The sequence below is a fragment of the Microchirus variegatus genome (genome assembly GCF_963457635.1).
Source record: "Microchirus variegatus genome assembly, chromosome: 19".
Lineage (NCBI taxonomy): Eukaryota > Metazoa > Chordata > Actinopteri > Pleuronectiformes > Soleidae > Microchirus > Microchirus variegatus.
Genome location: NC_139820.1, coordinates 884,817 through 904,300, shown reverse-complemented (window position 1 = coordinate 904,300; position 19,484 = coordinate 884,817). Strand labels below are relative to the sequence as shown.

General features: G+C 45.2%; 4 protein-coding genes across 6 annotated transcripts; 1 reads left to right on the top strand and 3 right to left on the bottom strand.

Moving 5' to 3' along the window:
* Positions 1-1,953: 1,953 nt before the first annotated feature.
* Positions 1,954-5,437, bottom strand: pgap4 (post-GPI attachment to proteins GalNAc transferase 4). 2 transcript variants are annotated; one of them, XM_083905832.1, is made up of 2 exons: positions 5,371-5,437; positions 1,954-3,386 (listed from the first exon to the last, which is right to left on the bottom strand). In XM_083905832.1, exon 2 carries the CDS (start codon positions 3,261-3,263, stop codon positions 2,085-2,087), a length of 1,179 nt encoding a protein of 392 aa, XP_083761958.1. In that variant the 5' UTR covers positions 3,264-3,386; positions 5,371-5,437; the 3' UTR covers positions 1,954-2,084. The 2 variants fall into 2 exon arrangements, with proteins under 2 accessions (XP_083761958.1, XP_083761959.1); XM_083905833.1 differs by lacking the exon at positions 5,371-5,437 and adding an exon at positions 4,331-4,366.
* Positions 5,438-6,787: 1,350 nt separating this feature from the next.
* Positions 6,788-7,969, bottom strand: LOC310940815 (post-GPI attachment to proteins factor 4-like; the record flags this gene model as incomplete). Its single annotated transcript, XM_083905831.1, has 1 exon — positions 6,788-7,969. One exon carries the CDS (start codon positions 7,967-7,969, stop codon positions 6,788-6,790), a length of 1,182 nt encoding a protein of 393 aa, XP_083761957.1.
* Positions 7,970-10,536: 2,567 nt separating this feature from the next.
* On the top strand, positions 10,537-12,565 carry LOC310940820 (myelin and lymphocyte protein-like; the record flags this gene model as incomplete). Its single annotated transcript, XM_083905839.1, has 4 exons — positions 10,537-10,626; positions 11,541-11,708; positions 11,862-11,987; positions 12,491-12,565. 4 exons carry the CDS (start codon positions 10,537-10,539, stop codon positions 12,563-12,565), a joined length of 459 nt encoding a protein of 152 aa, XP_083761965.1.
* A 2,535-nt stretch (positions 12,566-15,100) lies between these two features.
* Positions 15,101-18,976, bottom strand: LOC310940818 (galectin-related protein-like). 2 transcript variants are annotated; one of them, XM_083905836.1, is made up of 6 exons: positions 18,600-18,976; positions 18,462-18,489; positions 18,156-18,239; positions 16,532-16,620; positions 16,251-16,434; positions 15,101-15,279 (listed from the first exon to the last, which is right to left on the bottom strand). In XM_083905836.1, the coding sequence occupies exons 1-6, from the start codon at positions 18,908-18,910 to the stop codon at positions 15,136-15,138; spliced, it is 840 nt and encodes a 279-aa protein (XP_083761962.1). In that variant the 5' UTR covers positions 18,911-18,976; the 3' UTR covers positions 15,101-15,135. The 2 variants fall into 2 exon arrangements, with proteins under 2 accessions (XP_083761962.1, XP_083761963.1); XM_083905837.1 differs by lacking the exon at positions 18,462-18,489 and having other exon boundaries at positions 18,600-18,741.
* Between the last annotated feature and the right edge of the window lie 508 nt (positions 18,977-19,484).

Sequence of the window (19,484 nt, the reverse complement as noted above, 5' to 3'; positions counted from 1 at the left end):
AACCCTCAACAAACTCAAGTTTGTGACAAACAGGTGATTTTATTGTGTTTTAAACGTAGAAAAACAGTGAAGGCGTCGCAGTGCAAACAGGAAGTGGATATGTATATTTATATGTAAATGTAAATGAAAAATTCAAAAACAATTCCGCTCAAAACTCCACATTGGTTTTCGCGTCGTCAGTTTTCAACTCTTTAGAAAAACAATTGTACAATTCTTGATCTTCTCAGACATCCCATAATTCAGCAATCTTTGGTTCAGTAGATTCTTCACATTCAAAGTCAATTTTACATTTTAAATTTAAAAAAATCTGAATTTTAAATAATAAATCTGCCAAAGTGTCGTTTGTTCAGCAGTCAAACAAATCCCCCAAATTTAATTAATTTACATTTTTTAATGAAATTAATGATTAATAAATGAAATTTAAATATTAAATAAGTCAAAAAAAAACACAACCAAATTCTAACCAAACCCAAATATATATATTATATATTAATGTTGTCCACAGCACACACACACACACATATAGAGGAACTTTAATTTAAAGGTCCAGTGTGTGAAATTTCACGCCAAAAATCTTTTGTGTTTAAATTAAAATTTAATTTAACGGCATTTGTAATTTTTGAACGTGTGAACGTCGCACACAAGTTTGACGTGAATTTCCCAAACTGTTCCTTTAAATCGCGATGACATTGAGTGAAACTAGCATCACGGTAAGACGATGAAAATGTTAAAATATCTGCAATTTGAAACGACGCAATTAGCAAAATTTTGCGACAAAAATCCACATCTTTATGTGTATATATTTATATTGATGTTTTTAAGGCTCCGTCATGTTTTAAATCTGTAAACGACGTAAATGTTGAATTTAAGATTTAGCACAAATTGCAAAAATCTAAAATTTTGCGCTATTTTTTTGCTGCCAACTACGTTTTAACCAATAATCTATAATCTACAGTTAATCAGATTAAGTGAGTTTTTAACTCCGTGGCAGTCTGGAGAACTTTCGTAGGCCGGACGGTTTTACTTTGCTTCTGTCGGTAAATTCTTAAATGCACTTAAATATCGTAACAAAATCCTGGATCGAGGCAACGATTTATCCGCCAAATACTGGCGTCAACCAACATTTGACTTACTGACACGCAAAATACTTTTTTTCTGCGCGTCAATTTTTAAATTTGCAAAAAAAAACGTCATTTGATTTTTTTTTGGCTGTATGTTCAAAAAGAGTCCAGCAGGTGGCGCCGCGGCGTTGCGTAAACAAAGGTTATATTAAAAGGTGTCGCAGATAAGAGTCAGAAACATTAAAAAAGGCACGTTGTTGCCACGGCGACCTCTCCGTCACGCGACTGTGGCGACGCGTCGCGGCGTCGTATTGCTCTACGTTTTTTTACAAATGTGAAAAAAAAAGTCACGTACACGTCATGTAACAAGAAATCGGGTTTGTTCTCGCGCACTTTCCGACGCAGTTCGGCGACTTATTGCACATATTTTCCAGCGTGACGATATGACAAAAACGTCGTATTATACTGTCATCCAAAATTTGACAAATTAAAAAAAAAAAAAAATTGGGCCCAAAATTTGACAAACATTTGGGGAAAAAAAATTTGGTCCAAAATTTGTCAAAAACTTCATACTATACTATGTCGTCCAAAATTTTAGCATTTTTTTGAAAAAAAAATTTTTGGTCCAAAATTGGACAAAAACGTCATACTATACTATGTTGTCTAAAATGTGACAATTTTTTTGAAAAAAAAATTTGGGTCCAAAATTTGACAAAAATGTCATACTATACTATGTCGTCCAAAATTTGATAATTTTTTGAAAAAAAAAAAAGGTCCTAAATTTGACAAAAAAAAAACAACAACATTTTGTACATTAGCTTCCTTGTTTTTGTAAACACCCGATCTGACGCTAAAAACATGATTCTATATTCGAGGCAGTGTGGTTGTGTGAGGATCTATGCATCGTTAGCGCCTCCTTGCGCTCAGTGAAAACACGGCAGACGACGTTCAAGCCTTCATCTTTGTGCCAACAGAAGCGGTGACTCGGCAGAGAACGACCCGATCCGGCTTCCCTGGTTTCTGTCAGAGGAGTCTGGGTCTCGGTGGATTGGACCTGACCGAGGAAAAGGCCCCGATGTGGGTGACGAGGTTGGGTTCCACGCTGTGACCCCTCTCCCCGGGGATCGTCCTCGCCATGTGATACAGAACCATGTCTTTGGCGTTGCCTTTGGCGCAGAACGAGCCGTCCAGATACTGGGCCACCCTGAGCGAGGCGTTGCCGGGGTAGAGCATGGCCGGCGTGCAGCACTCGGTGGCCGGCGAGACGGCGTAGAGCTGCGGGGAAAGCCGACGCACCTCCAGGAGGTAGTGCCGACCCAGCAGCTCCGCGGCCGCCATGAAGTACAGCGTGAAGAAGAGGAGGTGGCCGAGCGACAGCGTGAAGGAGAGCGAGAGCGGGTTCCAGTAAGCGAGGGCGAGGAGGAGGGCGGTCGCTCCGACCAGCCCGAGCCCCGCCCACTCGAGGATGCGGTAAGGCTCCGGGTTCCAGTAGCGCTGCAGCCGTTCGGGGTGATAGAGTTTGACGTAAAGACTGCGACGGGCGAAGCTGCGCGACAGAATGTCCTTCACGACGGCGAAGAAATCCGGTCTGGGCAAAGCGTCGTCCTCCAGCACCACCACGTTCTTGGGCCTCGCCAGCTCCCATCCCTTGCGCAGACAGAACACGTAGTCCCGTTTCTCCTTCTCGAAGGTGTTGAGCCACCGGAGGGCGCCCTCCTGCTCCTGCTCCTGCTCCCGCGGGGAGCGCCGGATCACCCTGAAGTGGGCCTCCAGCAGCTTGGCGTCCTGGTTTTCCTGGGGACCGCGTTCCACGTCGCAGACCAGCACCTCCGCGCCGTCCGCGATGTCCCTCAGCCGCCGCATCACCTGCAGCAGGTAGTGGAAGTCCCGCCCTTCCTTGCGCTGGACCGTCACCACGGTGACCAGCAGCTCAGGACGCTCGCCACGTCCGGACGCCGGCGTCGTCGTCCTCGCGCTCTGCCAGAAGCGCATCGCCTCCTGACCTCGGGTGAGGCTGGCCTGCAGGACGTCCTCGCTCATGGAGTCCAGGTACATGGACTTGATGAAGAAGTAGGAGTAGAGCAGCTGGTGGCAGCACAGAGGGAGGACGACGCAGAACGTGACCGCCGACACCGTCAGGGCCTGCGCGACGGCGCTGGACCACCGCAGGTGCCGGCCGACCAACGCCTTCCATCGAGGCATCGACGAAACGGCCCCCGGCGGCGACTCACGGTGGCGAAGGAGGGCTCTGCGTCAACATGGTTTTGCCCGGTCAGTGAACTGCGATGAACCGGCGAGCGGCTCGAGTCGAGAGTTCCGGCTCCGCTGCATTAAAGAGAGGAGAGGATTTTTTTCGCATTCACCATCACGTAACTGAAAAATGACTTTTGAAAACACACGCAAACATCACCGAAATCGCGGTTAATTTGGGGAATCGCGTGAATTTCCAAAAACCGTTCCTTTAAATCGCGATGAAATCGAGTGAAGCTAGCATCGCGGCGAGTCGTCAAAACGCAGCGTCGCGATACAAATAGAAATAGGTCAAACGAACGCGTCGTCGCTCTTCGGAAATGCTTCAGATTTTTACGTTTCCGATGAAAACATTCCATTTAAAGGTGAAGTTACTTGCGTTTGTTACTAAAAAACTGGACAATTATTTGTTTTCAAATCAAAATGAATGATTTTATGAGTCAGATGAGTTTTTTTAAAAACGTACAAAAACGTGAAAAAAAAGTCACGTACACGTCACGTTATAAGAAATCGGGTTTGTTCTCACGCACTTAATGACGCAATTCGGCGACTTATTGCACATATTTTCCAGCGTGACGATATGACAAAAACGTCACATTATACTATGTCGTCCAAAATTTGCCAAAATTTGACAGAAACGTCTTATAATACTATGTGGTCCAAAATTTGACAATTTTTTTGAAAAAAAAATTTGGGTCCAAAATTTGACAAAAACGTCATACTATACTATGTTGTCCAAAATTTGTCAAAAAATTTGTGAAAAAAATTTTGGGAAAAAATTTTGGGAAAAAAATTTTGGGAAAAAATTTTGGGGAAAAAATTTGGTCCAACATTTGACAAAAACGTCATACTATACTATGTTCAAAATTTGGATAAAAAAAAATTTGGTCCAAAATTTGTGATGCACTTCAATATCGAAGCAAAGTCGTGGAACGAGGCAACGATTTATCCGCCAAATACTGGCGTCAACAAACATTTGTCAACAGCGAAAGATGTTTGTCTGCGCGTTAGGTACTTACATATTATTTTGTCAGATGTTGACGGGGGAACGCGTTAGCGTTTTTTCTGTTCAACAGGCCCCGGGGGGTGAAGCGATTCAGGTGTTTAAAAAAACAAACATTCAAAGTTAATAAAGGGTTAGCACAAGGCTAGTTGAGTTAGCTAAAAGACGAGCGGGCGCATTTCGTGGTAACACAAAGGCAAACTTAAGACAAAAGCGAACATTTATTCATTCAAACTAACTCAGTGTACAACAAAATAACTTTAGCATAAATAAAAGCTTATGCTAGCTGCCCTTTTTCTAACAGAAGTTACAAAAATAAACTGGTGCTTTTTTCAAAATAGTAATTTAAAAAAAATTATAATATATATATATATATTTATTTATTTTTTTTATTTCAAAAGTCGATTTTTGAAGTTTACGAATCGATTCCGAATCGTGGATGATTAGCATGCACTTACCTGTCGACTTTGTCGTTTGATCGATGACTAAATTAATCCTCAACTACTTTTAAAGTTTAAAAACGTGTTTATTTGCTACGTTATAACAAATAATTAACATTAAACGTGAACATTTAACCCAAACTCTGATCCATTTCCTGACGTTGTGTGTGTGTGTGTGTGGAAAAGGTGTTTTTAAGGTGATTCACGTGCATTTACGAAGGAAATCCAAACTGATGACGTCATCGACGGACGAGGAAACGAGCCGAAGAAACACGGAGTTTTCACGTTTAACGGACACGTTACACCTTTATATGTGTGTGTCTAAAACACACACGAGTCACGTTAAAACACACGAAACACACTAAACACGTTAAACGCGTCACTAACCGCTGGATTCTGTCCATCGTTCGCTTTTAATGTGGCGCCAGCTGCCCGAACACGTCGCTTCCGGTTCAGCGGTTGTCTCTGTCCGCACACGGTCGCCGTGACACCGAATATACCTACGTGCCTCAGAGCCGTTAGCGCGGCGCTAACGGAGCGGCTAACCGGGGGGGCCGGGGAAGGCTAGCTGCTAGCTACAGGCTAAAGAACAAGAGGGTAAAGGGGAAAAACTCACGAGCGGAGCTGAGGCAGCAGCTGCCGCGTCCACACATCACTGTTGACCTCTTCAGGTAACAGCCCCGCTACCGTAATACCCACAGTAGACTGCAGCCCCACTACCGTAATACCCACAGTAGACTGTAGCTCCACTACCATAATACCCCCAGCAGACTGCGGCACAGTGGACCGCAGCTCTGCTACCGTAATACCCACAGTAGACTGCAAATCCACTACCGTAATACCCACAGTTAGAATGCAGCTCCGCTACCGTAATACCCAGAGTAGACTGCAGCACAGTGGACCACAGCTCTGCTACCGTAATACCTACAGTAGACTGCAGCTCCACTACCGTAATACACACAGTAGACTGCATCCCCACTGCCGTAATACCCACAGTAGACTGCAGCTCCACTACCGTAATACTAAGAGTAGACTGTGGCTCCACTACCGTAATACCCACAGTAGACTGCAGCCCCACTGCCGTAATACACACAGTAGACTGCAGCCCCACTACCGTAATACACACAGTAGACTGCAGCCCCACTACCGTAATACACACAGTAGACTGCAGCCCCACTACCGTAATACACACAGTAGACTGCAGCCCCACTACCGTAATACACACAGTAGACTGCAGCTCCACTACCGTAATACACACAGTAGACTGCAGCCCCACTACCGTAATACACACAGTAGACTGCAGCTCCACTACCGTAATACACACAGTAGACTGCAGCCCCACTACCGTAATACCCACAGTAGACTGTAGCTCCACTACCATAATACCACCAGCAGACCGCGGCACAGTGGACCGCAGCTCTGCTACCGTAATACCCACAGTAGACTGCAAATCCACTACCGTAATACCCCCAGTTAGAATGCAGCTCCGCTACCGTAATACCCAGAGTAGACTGCAGCACAGTGGACCACAGCTCTGCTACCGTAATACCTACAGTAGACTGCAGCTCCACTACCGTAATACACACAGTAGACTGCATCCCCACTGCCGTAATACCCACAGTAGACTGCAGCTCCACTACTGTAATACTAAGAGTAGACTGTGGCTCCACTACCGTAATACACACAGTAGACTGTAGCTCCACTACCGTAATACTAAGAGTAGGCTGTGGCTCCACTACCGTAATACTAAGAGTAGAAAATACTAAGAGTAAAATAAAATAATAATAATAAATGTGTTTGTTTTCAAATGTTTGAATCATTTGTTTGTTTATTGGCACAAATAAAAATTGATAAAACATGTTTTTTTTAAGAATACAGAAGTAGATTTTTCAGTGTTTTTAATAGCTAATAATGCATTATGTACCAAAGCCCATAGAGAAACTCAAGGATTTCAACATCACAGCACACAGGTAGGTACAGTTCAATCTCTTATCTCGGCAGAGAACGACCCGATCCGGCTTCTCTGGTTTCTGTCAGAGGAGTCTGGGTCTCGGTGAATTGGACCTGACCGAGGAAAAGGCCCCGATGTGGGCGACAAGGTTGGGTTCCACGCTGTGACCCCTCTCCCCGGGGACCGTCCTCGCCATGTGATACAGAACCAGGTCTTTGCCGTTGCCTTTGGCGCAGAACGAGCCGTCCAGATACTGGGCGACCCTGAGCGAGGCGTTGCCGGGGTAGAGCATGGCCGGCGTGCAGCACTCGGTGGCCGGCGAGACGGCGTAGAGCTGCGGGGAAAGCCGACGCACCTCCAGGAGATAGTGCCGACCCAGCAGCTCCGCGGCTGCCATGAAGTAGAGCGTGAAGAAGAGGAGGTGGCCGAGTGACAGGGTGAAGGAGAGCGAGAGCGGGTTCCAGTAAGCGAGGGCGAGGAGGAGGGCGGTCGCTGCGACCAGCCCGAGCCCCGCCCACTCGAGGATGCGGTAAGGCTCCGGGTTCAAGTAGCGCTGCAGCCGTTCGGGGTGATAGAGTTTGACGTAAAGACTCTGACGGGCGAAGCCGCGCGACAAAAGGTCCTTCACGACTGCGAAGAAATCCGGTCTGGGCAAAGCGTCGTCCTCCAGCACCACCACGTTCTTGGGCCTCGCCAGCTCCCATCCCTTGCGCAGACAGAACACGTAATCCCGTTTCTCCTTCTCGAAGGTGTTGAGCCACCGGAGGGCGCCCTCCTGCTCCTGCTCCCGCGGGGAGCGCCGGATCACCCTGAAGTGGGCCTCCAGCAGCTTGGCGTCCTGGTTTTCCTGGGGACCGCGTTCCACGTCGCAGACCAGCACCTCCGCGCCGTCCGCGATGTCCCTCAGCCGCCGCATCACCCGCAGCAGGTAGTGGAAGTCCCGCGCTTCCTTGCGCTGGACCGTCACCACGGTGACCAGCAGCTCAGGACGCTCGCCGTGTCCGGACGCCGCTGCCGCCGCCGCCAGCGTCCTCGCACTCTTCCAGAAGCGCATCGCCTCCTGACCTCGGGTGAGGCTGGCCTGCAGGACGTCCTCGCTCATGGTGTCCAGGTACATGGACTTGATGAAGAAGTAGGAGTAGAGCAGCTGGTGGCAGCACAGAGGGAGGACGACGCAGAACGTGACCGCCGACACCGTCAGGGCCTGCGTGAGGGCGCTGGACCATCGCAGGTGCCGTCCGACCAACGCTTTCCATCGAGGCATCGATGAAACGGCCCGAGTGGCGCCTCACGGTGGCGAAGGAGGGGTCAATCTGCGTCAATGCGGTGAACCGGTGGGAGTTTGGGCTCCGCTGCACAAAGGTTGAATTCCTCAAACTGTTCCTTCAAATCGCGATGACATCAAGCTAGCTATATACAAAAAAAGTGCTTTGGTCTACGAAGCTTTGATGACAACTGCTTTGATGCAAAGTGCGCTTTGATTCCGCACTGCACACGCTCAATAACTGCTAGAACCTTCTACTCCTCCTACATGGCTTCCTGGTTCTTGAACCCAAGCGAGCCACGGCAGCTAATTCAAACAGCTAAACGGATGTGACGTTCACCTAAAGTACACAAAGTTACGCCCTTGAGTCTTTAAGGAGGTTATGAAGATCCTTCCGAGTTTTCAGTTGGTGTTCAAAACGTTCTACGTGTAATTTTGGACGTTTCAGGAGATTATACTTGTTATTGAGAAGATTCTACTTGGACTCTGGGTACTTGAGTGGATCTTTAATAAAGTTCTAGCCTTTCAGAAGGTTTCTAGTGCGTGTTCAAATGGGTCTGGTGGCCTTCAAGGAGGTTGTGTTGGGCCTTAGGTGTTCACCGATTATGGAGATGTTCTAAAGAAGGTTTTAGGTTCCGGTATGAGGTTCTGATGGTAACAGTGAAGGTTCTGGAAGTCCCTTTTCATGGTCTTATGGTCAATGAATATATTCTGTGGATGTCTGAGGAGGCTTCAGTGGTCTATCACATGGTTCTAGTGCTCTTTAAGGAGGTTATGAAGATCCTTCCGAGTTTTCAATTGGTGTTCTTTCAGAATGTTTCTTGCTGTCGGGTCTTTGTAGGTCTTAGTGGACCTTTAAAGAAGTTCTAGTCTTTGAGAAGGTTTCCAATGGGTGTTTGAATGGGTGCGGTGGCCTTTAAGGAGGTTGTAGAGGTCCTTTTCAGGTCCTTTAAGAGGTCCATGGAGGTCTTTCCGGAGGATTTCTTGTGGGTTCTTGCGGAACGCAAAGGTCGCGTTGATCCATTTTGTCACCGCATCATGAATGATTCATCGCGGGCGCTCGGGCTCTGCTGATTGACCTAAAGATTAGATAACGGCGTCTCCCCGGGCGGTCCGCCCATTACCTGATAACACGGTGAACGGGACAATGGAGGAAACCAGGGATTTACCTGCGACTCACGTTTCATCACTTTGAAGAAACCGAACCCTGGAACCTTTACAGTCGACAGGTGGGCGGGGCCTGAGCCCGTAAAGACCCTGGCCATTGATACACACTGTATATACGATATTACGCACCCATTCTGACGGATCGGCCTGAATTTTTGGTGACGGGTAGGTGATCGCCCAAGTATGGACCCGTTCCATTTTGGCATGAATCCGCCCACGGATGACGTCACAAAATGTATCCAGTTTTCAAGAAATACCCATTTCTTATAACGGGCAAAACGACGACAACAACAACTCATATCTCTGTCAAAACTCGTCGGATTTGATCGAAATTTCTTATGTGTGGACAGAACCAGACGCTCCAAGATCGGGCCAAGTTTCGTCCCAATCGAATCCAGATTACGATTTAAGGTTCTAGACAGATCCAGGAAGTACCTCTGGGTCCAAGTGTAGCTAAGAAAATGTGAATTCTTTTCAAATCTTCACAGATTTATCTCGTACCATCTGATTATTTTCTGTTCATGAACTGTGGACAGTCAGTGTGTGTGTGTGTGTGTGTCCTTCACACCTGTAACCAGCGTAAACAACATCGTCACGGCAACAGCGAGCTTCTCGTTTGGCAGCTCAGCGTAGCCGAGCGGGCGAGCTGTCGGACAAACACCTCAGATAATCGCTGAGACGGATCTGGTTTCCCGAAGCTGTCACTGTATCCTCCTGCTCGGGAAACCTACTCCCTGTGTGTGTGTGCGTGTGTGTGTGTGTGTGTGTGTGTCCAACAAGACCAGGACAAAACCTCAAACAAAACCTTTGTCTTTACAAAAGCCGCAAGAAACCTTGGTCTTTGGTTTCCCCGCAAAATGGAAGTTGTCCAAGTCAAACCACTCACTCTAAAATCTACTTAAACTTCCAAAATCTACTTAAACTTCCAAAATCTACTTAAACTTCCAGAATTTACCTTAAGTTCTGAAATCTACTTTCCAACATCTACTTAGAGTTTGTTTAGCTTTGAAACCACTCACTCTCCCACACCAAAGCCCATAGAGAAAATCAGTTCTTTTTCTTTATCACAAGCAGCTAAAACTACAGAAACATCGATGGAAACTGTTTCTACTGAGTTTCCTGTTGTTGTTGTTGTTGTTGTTGTTGTTGTTGTTGTTGATGATGAGCAGCGCGGAGCCGCCGCTGGTTGCCATGGTGATGGATGAGTCACTCAGGCCGCGCGGTCAAACATTGATAAGTGTCTGTTTCACGCTGAGACTCCGTCACACACTCTAACCGTCAGCAGCTTCTCTCTGTGCGCAACGCGCCGATGGAGGATTCCGGGTTTTCCGCTCGTCTCCTTCTGGTTTAAACTGCAGCAGCTGTGACTCCGGAGCGTCAGTGTGATCAGCGGCGGCACGATGGCCTCCAACACCGCCACCCTGGGCAACCTCCCGAGCGGCTGTGGAATATGCACGACCATTCCCGACATCCTCTACGTGCCAGAACTGGTAATAAGCGGTAGATGCAGAGGTTTCATACAAGCGAGGAAGATTTACGCACGATGTGGGCATTTTTACGCACGATATGGGCATTTTTCAGAGCGATGGGGACACTTTTACGCGCGATGGGGACACTTTTACGCGCGATGGGGACACTTTTACGCGCGGTGTGGGCATTTTACGCACGGTGTGGGCATTTTTACGAGCGATGTGGTCACTTTTACGCGGTGTGGACACTTTTACGCGCGGTGTGAGAATTTGTACGAGCGATGTGGACACTTTTACGCGCGATGGCGACACTTTAACGTAGTTTTACGCACGGTGTGTGTAATCAGGCACGGTGGGAACATTTAACGGGCGGCTGGGACGCTTTTACGGCACGCTCTTACGCGCGGTGTGGACACATGAGGCGAGTTAGTGTGTTTAAATTTTAATTCGAGTTTCATCACATTTCTTAATTATACACATATTTATATGCGTGTGTGTGTATATATGTGTGTGTGTGTGTGTGATGGCAGCAGGTGGAGGTGGGCGGGGCTCCATGAATAATGCAGCCTGTCCATCATCACAGGTGTAGAGTGAACAAAGGCAGGGACGCCTTGTTACAAAATAACCAGCAGCGACTTTAAAGGGACAGTTCAGCAGGTTTTGTGTTAAGTTTTCAGCTGCATGAAGTTTAGCAAATTTTTTTTTTTTTTTTTTTTTTTTTGACAAATCAATCTGAATTTTTCGCGATGGGTAGGCGACGGTCCGACTATGTTCCCACTGAATTTTGGGAAAAATCTACCCACGGATGACGTCACAAAAACGGTCAAACTTTCCAGAAATCCCCATTTGTTTTAAACGGGCGAAACGGCGAAATAAAACGACGATATCTCCGTCAAAACTCATCGGATTTGAACGGAATTTCTCTGTCCCCGCAGATCTTCGGCGGCCTGGTGTGGATCCTGGTGGCGTGCACGCTGGTGGTGCCGCACAACCCTCAGGGCTGGGTCATGTTCGTGTCCGTCTTCTGCTTCTTCGTGACCTTCATCTGGTTGCTGGTGTTCGCCTGCGGGGGGCACCAGAACAAGAGCAGCTGGGCAGCGGCCGTGAGTCATCGCTGTCACCGTGGCAACAGGAAACAGTTTGAAATGAAACAGGATGTGTGTTTTTATCGACTCTATCTATCTATCTATCTATCTATCTATCTATCTATCTATCTATCTATCTATCTATCTATCTATCTATCTATCTATCATCAGGACTTCATCTTCCATGGCGTCGCCACCTTCTTCTACCTCAGCGCTTCAGTGTCTTTGGCTAAAGTGACTCTGGACATGAACGACGACAACGACTTCCAAAACTATCAGCTGGACATTTCTGCTGTGGTGAGGACACACAACTCCTCGCTTTGTGTCTTTGTAGTTGTGTTGTGTCTTTGTAGTTGTGTCTTTTTAGTTGTGTTGTGTCTTTGTGGTTGTGTTGTATGTGTTTCCTGATGTTTTGTGTTTGATCTTCACCGTCCTCAGGTTCTTCTTTTTCTTCCCACTGACGTTGTGTGTCTTTGTGTCTTCAGGTCTTCTCGTACGTTGTGTGTCTCTGTGTCTTCAGGTCTTCTCGTACGTTGTGTGTCTTTGTGTCTTCAGGTCTTCTCACACGTTGTGTGTCTTTGTGTCTTCAGGTCTTCTCAAACGTTGTGTGTCTTTGTGTCTTCAGGTCTTCTCGTACGTTGTGTGTCTCTGTGTCTTCAGGTCTTCTCACACGTTGTGTGTCTTTGTGTCTTCAGGTCTTCTCAAACGTTGTGTGTCTTTGTGTCTTCAGGTCTTCTCGTACGTTGTGTGTCTCTGTGTCTTCAGGTCTTCTCACACGTTGTGTGTCTTTGTGTCTTCAGGTCTTCTCATACGTGGCGACTCTGCTCTACTTCATCCACACCATCCTCTCTGCCATCCGATGGAAATCCTTCTAGAGGTTTGTCTTTGTGAGGAAGTGAAGCCTGTGGACCTCTGACCTCTGACCTCTGACCTCTGACCTCTGGTCTTCTCTCTGCTGGACGAGGACGGTCTTGAGGACATGAACACCAGCTGACCTCCTGACCCTGGTGGCTGGTGTCACTGAGCTGCTGCAGATCCTCTGCCGTCTCCTGCAGACGATTAGAGACGGTTTCTACTGAAGTGGACGAGACAGAAGCTCGTGAACGTGTGAATTTGACTGTAGTTTAAAGCAGGGTTTCTCAATCCTGGTCCTGGGGAACCTCTGTCCTCACGGTCAGCCTCAGAATGACCCATTTATTTGAATCAGGTGTGTTTGAGCTGAGGAACCCTGAGGAACTCTGAGGAACTCTGAGGAACCCAGAGGAACCATGAAGAACCTTGAGGAACCCTGAGGAACCATGAAGAACCTTGAGGAACCCTGAGGAACCATAGAGAACCTTGAGGAACTCTGAGGAACTCTGAGGAACCCTGAAGAACCTTGAGAGCCCTGAACCTTGAGGAACTTTGAGTAACCCTGAGGAACCCCGAAGAACCTTGAGGAACCCAGAAGAACCCTGAGGAACTCTGAGGAACCCCGAGGAACCATGAAGAACCTTGAGGTACCCTGAAGAACCTTGAGGAACCTTGAAGAACCTTGAGGAACCCTGAGGAACTCTGAAGAACCCTGAGGAACCCTGCTTTAAACAACTACAGATGTAGCTAAAACCTGTGGAGTTGTTTTGTTGAAGCAAAGTAAGGGTGTGTTTGATTTGCTCACTTGTCAGTTGGTATCTCCCGTTTTTGAAGTCTCATTGATGGAGAACGTTCTCCTGCTGTTTGTCCTTTACTTTGCTTTCCTTGTTTTAATTTATTCAAAAAGAAAAAAAAACTGGCTCCTGATGTGTTTAATTTTGTATTTTTATAACTTTGTCAAATATATAAGTTTTTGAATTAATTAAGGAAAAAAGTGTTGGTTTTTTCAAATGTTTGAATAATTTGTTTATTGGCACAAATAAACATTGATAAAACATGTTTTTTTAAAGAATACAGAAGTGGATTTTTCAATGTTTGTATAGCTAATGATGCATTATGTTAGCTAACACTTACTTTTTACGAGCTCTGACTCAGCTAACAGCTTGTTTGGCTAAATATGTTTATTTTTTTTTAAAGCTAATAATGCATTATGTTAGCTAAACCATCTTTGTCGACAGCACTGCCTCAGCTAACATAGCTTGTTTGGCTAAAATGTGTACTTTTTTAAAGCTAATAATGCATTATGTTAGCTTAACCATCTTTGTCAACAGCACTGTCTCAGCTAACATAGCTTGTTTGGCTAAAAATGTGTATTTTTTAAAAAGCTATTAACGCTTTATGTTAGCTAACACGTCCTTTTCACAAGCTCTAGCTAACTTTGCTTTCACAGCTAATAATATAGAGGTAACATGCCAAACCGCTGTCATCTCCAGTTGCAGCTTGGCTAGCTTAGCTAACACAGCTTTTAACGCCTTGCTGTTAAACAAACCTCGGTTCTGACCAAAAAAACCTCGCTTCAGGTACGTGACGAATTATTTTACGAGTGACCGTTTGTTTCTGCAGCGTTTATCGTTGATGTGAGCGTTAGCGGCGCCAGACGTGTACCTTTAGTTAGCTTTCACGTCGGAAATTTATAGGAAACAGTGTTTTATGGAGACTCCAGTTCACATGAGACCACACACACACACACACACACACACACACACACACACACACACACACACACACACACACACACACACACACACACACACACACACACACACACACACACACACACACACACACACACACAGTGACGCGGGTCAGTGAACTGTAGCTGTGATGTATTATTGATGAAGAGCATCGCTGTGAAACTGAAGACGTTTGGAGGCAACAACAACAACAACAACAACATTGTTTGTATTTGTCCTTTAAAAAACAAAACAAAAAAAGACGAATCGTTGAAGTTGGGATTAAAATTTAGGACTTAGGTGAAATTTTCAGGCTAATGTTAGCTAAATCCTGTTCATCAACTCTGACTTAGTGTCCTTTGCTAACTAGCTTCTAACGCTAATATTTGCACGTTAGCTAAACTGTGATTCTGATCAACAACTCTGACTTTGCTACCTTTGCTAACCTAGCTTCTCCATCTAATAATATTGTTGCTAATGTTAGCTAAATCCCGTTCATCAACTCTGACTTAGCTTGCTTTGCTAACCTAGCTTCTAAAGCTAATAATATTTTTTATAATAGTTTTTTTTACAATAATCCACCTCTAATTTGAACTAGTTGTGTGTGTGTGTGTGTGTGTTAAATTTATTTGTATGCTGCCACCTTGTGGACAAAAGAGTGCATTGCAGGAATGTTTCACGCTGATTTTCTCTATGGTGTTTGGTGTGGGAGAGTGAGAGGACATAGTTTTAAAGTAAAATGACAAAGAATAGGGGGGGAAATGATCAGAATAGCTGTACATTTTATTTTGAAAGGGCGACACAGTATATACAGGACAGTTGTCGTGGGCTGGTCTCAGATCAGACTGCAGCTCAGCTCTTCAGGCCAGTTTAGTGACGCTGACGCTTCCTCTGATCCACAGCGTGTCGATGTCGCTCAGCGATGTCAGCCTGTGGTCGAAGTCAAACACTCGCTGTCCGTCCACGAACACACGGAACCGGCCGTGTTCACAGTGAAGCTCCAGCTTCCACGAGGGAGAGAAACCAGTGAAAACACACTCACTCTCCCCACACCAAAAAAGCTAAGAATGTTTTGCTAGTTAGCTAAACTGTGATCAACAACTCTGACTTTGCTTCCTTTGCTAACCTAGCTTCTACGGCTAATAATATTTTGCCAGTTAGCTAAACTGTGATCACCAACTCTTACTTAGCGTCCTTTGCTAACTAGCTTCTAAAGCTGATTATTGCAAGTTAGCTTAACTGTGATTCTGATCAACAACTACCTTTGCTAACCTAGCTTCAACATCTAATAATATTTTTGCTCATGTTAGCTAAATCCTGTTCATCAACTCTGACTTAGCTTCAGTTGGTAACCTAGCTTCTAAAGCTAATAATATTTTGTACTTAGCTAAACTGTGATTCCGATCAACAACTCTGACTTAGCTTCCTTTGCTAACCTAGCTCTTAAAGCGAATAATATTTTTGCTAGTTAGCTATACTGTGATCACCAACTCATCTCCCTTTGCTAACTAGCTTCTAAAGCTAAGAATATTTTTCAAGTTAGATAAACGGTGATTCTGATCAACAACACTTACTTAGCTACCTTTGCTAACCTAGCATCTACATCTAATAATACTTTTGCTAATGTTAGCTAAATCTTGTTCATCAACTCTGACTTTGCGTCCTTTGCTAACTAGCTTCTAAAGCTAATATTTGCAAGTTAGCTAAACTGTGATTCTGATCAACAACTCTGACCAGGCTTCCTATGCTAACCTTGCTTCTAAAGCTAATAATATGTTGCTAGTTAGCTGAAGTGTGATTCTGATCAACAACCCTGACTTAGCTGCCTTCGCTAATCTCGTTTCTACGGCTCGTAATATTTAGCTAGTTAGATAAACTGTGATGTTAAAATGGCTGATTTTCTTTATGGGCTTTGGTGCGGGAGAGTGAGTGAGTTATAAATGTGATCTAATGCGTGCGTACGTAAAAAACGTACCTTGAACGGCTGGCCTTGGATGAAGGGGAAGAAGGGGACGGCTCGCTCCGAGTCTCCCCAGGATCCGGACACGCAGGCCCTGCGCAGGATCTGACGATCGCTGAAGCGAACGCAGACCTCCAGGGCCACGTCAGGCGGCGCCTCCGTGGACGTCCCGCGTCCACACGTCACGGCGACGTAGAACCTGACAAACGTTAAATGTTCACTTTGACTTTTGTTTGTGTTTCTAACGACGGGAATAAATGGATCAACGATAAAAATGTGGCTAACGTTGGACTCACCTGTCAGGATGTGAATCCACAATTCCCACGACGACAAGTTTCTTCCCCGGCCGCATTCCATCTTCGATGTGACCTCTGAAAGGAACTACCTGCACACACACAAGTTCGCATGCGTCATTCGAAATGTATGGCAAATGTTAGCTAAACCCTGATCCAGATCAACAACTCTGACTTAGCTACCTTTGCTAACGTAGCTTCTACAGCTAATAATATTTTGCTAATGTTAGTGAAAGCCTGTTGATCAACTCTGACTTAGCTACCTTTGCCAACCTAGATTCTGCGGCTAAACATATTTAGCTAGCTAGCTGAACTGTGATCACCAACTCTGACTTAGCTTCCTTTGCTAACCTAGCTTCTATGGCTAATAATATTTTGCTAATGTTAGTGAAAGACTGTTCATCAACACTGACTTAGCTTCCTTTGCTAACTAGCTTCTGAAGCTAATAATGTTTAGCTAGTTAGCTAAGCTGTGATTCTAATCAAGAACTCTGACATAGCTTCCTTTGCTAACCCAGCTTCTACGGCTAATAATATTTTCTAATGTTAGCGAAAGCCTTTGCTAACTAGCTTCTACAGCTAATAAGGTTCAGCTAATGTTAGCGAAAGCCTGTTCATCAAGTCTGAATTAGCTTCCTTTGCTAACTAGCTTCTGAAGCTAATAATGTTTAGCTAGTTAGCTAAGCTGTGATTCTAATCAAGAACTCTGACATAGCTTCCTTTGCTAACCCAGCTTCTACGGCTAATAATATTTTCTAATGTTAGCGAAAGCCTTTGCTAACTAGCTTCTACAGCTAATAAGGTTCAGCTAATGTTAGCGAAAGCCTGTTCATCAAGTCTGAATTAGCTTCCTTTGCTAACCTAGCTACTACGGCTAATAATATTTTGCTAATGTTAGCTAAATCCTGTTGATCAACTCTGACTTAGCTACCTTTGCCAACCTAGATTCTGCGGCTAAACATATTTAGCTAGCTAGCTGAACTGTGATCACCAACTCTGACTTAGCTTCCTTTGCTAACCTAGCTTCTATGGCTAATAATATTTTCTAATGTTAGTGAAAGCCTGTTCATCAACACTGACTTATCTTCCTTTGCTAACCTAGCTTCTACGACTAATAATATTTTGCTAATGTTAGCAAAAGCCTTTGCTAACTAGCTTCTAAAGCTAATAAGGTTCAGCTAATGTTAGCGAAAGCCTGTTCATCAAGTCTGACTTAGCTTCCTTTGCTAACTAGCTTCTAAAGATAATAATGTTTAGCTACTTAGCTAAACTGTGATTCTCATAAACAACTCTGACAAAGCTTCCTTTGCTAACCCAGCTTCTGAAGCTAATAATATTTTGCTAGTTAGCTGAATTGTGATCACCAAATCCGTCTTAGCTTCCTTTGCTAACCTAGCTTCTACGGCTAATAATATTTTGCTAGTTAGCTAAATTGTGATCACCAACTCCTACTTAGCTTCCTTTGCTTACCTAGATTCTACGTCTAATAATATTTAGCGAGTTAGCTAAACGGTGATCGCCAACTCTGACTTAGCTACCTTGGCTAACCTAACCGGCTAACATGTTTTTTTTCCCCCGACAGATGTCACCTCCGGAGCTTCGTACAGTTCTGTGTCGATGATGTTACCAAATTCCGCTGAGTGTCTCGTTCAGGTGAGGCCACGCCCTCTTTACTTCCACCAGACACACCCCTCTGTGGAACACTCCATTTCTAAAGAAACAAAAACAAAATGGCTGTTGTTTTAATTTGTTAATCTGTCTTTAAAAAAAATTACAAAAAATAAAAGTCCTTGCTTCCGGGTTTGTACTGAGGGGGCGTTAACAAAATAAAAGCCTGAGCATTGTAAACACGCCTGTGAATGTGTTTACAATACTCAGGCTTTTATTTTGTTAACCCTTTCAGGAAGTTGTAGCCTCCCTCCTGATCGATCACCTGAGGAGCTTCAGAAAAGAAAGTTTCACTGCGAACGACACACACACACACACACACACACACACACACACACGGTAACAGTGAGAGAGTTCAGTGTGTGTGTGTGTGTGTGTGTGTGTGTGTGTGTGTGAGACTCACCTTCCTGCTCGGCCTGTGTGTGTCAGCCATGTTGATCTGAAGGAAACAAGTCGCGGAGTGAGTTGCAAGTCCAGTTTGTCAGCCTCACACACACACACACACACACACACACACACACACACACACACACACACACACACACACACACACGCTCCAAAAACACTTGAACCAGATGAACAGGTGTTTGACGCTAGTGCAACATCTCGGATGTGATAGGGCTGAGTTCCCTGAAGACCGGGGCTGAAGAACCTTGGTGCAGGGTGAAGACATGAAGAGTTTTCCCTCAACCCAGAGAACTCCATGCGACGCATGTCAAACTAACCACATCACCAGGACCAGGTCTTCAACCACGGCTGCTCCTCAGACGCCAACGCAGTAACGTCATCCAAGCACAAGCTAACACAAGCTAACACAAGCTAGCACATGTCACCCAGTTCAATCACCACGCTCTCAAACATGGCCGCCACATTAACTCAACGCAATCCTGGTTCTAATCAGACCTCACTGAGTCAAACGTGTGCACCACACAGTCCTGCCACAAGGGGGAGCCCCAACACCACCTCTTTGCCCTGTTCATCGCCACTAACCTCAAGTCAAATTTAGTTATAAAGCAGAAAATAAAATATAATAAATTACAAAACAAAAAGGACGACTGAGAACTCAGTTTAAAACAAAAACTAAATAAAAACAAATCATCAAATAAATAAAGTTTTTAGTAGTGTTTTTAAGAGCTCTACATAATCTCAGACATAATCTGCACAGATTAAAGCTCGTCACACACAGCTAACGCTCAAACAAACCAACTATCATCACATCTGCACTCAGATTCCACAACCACATTTTACACCTGACTTTAAAGGTAACACTTAATCAAACTTAACATCG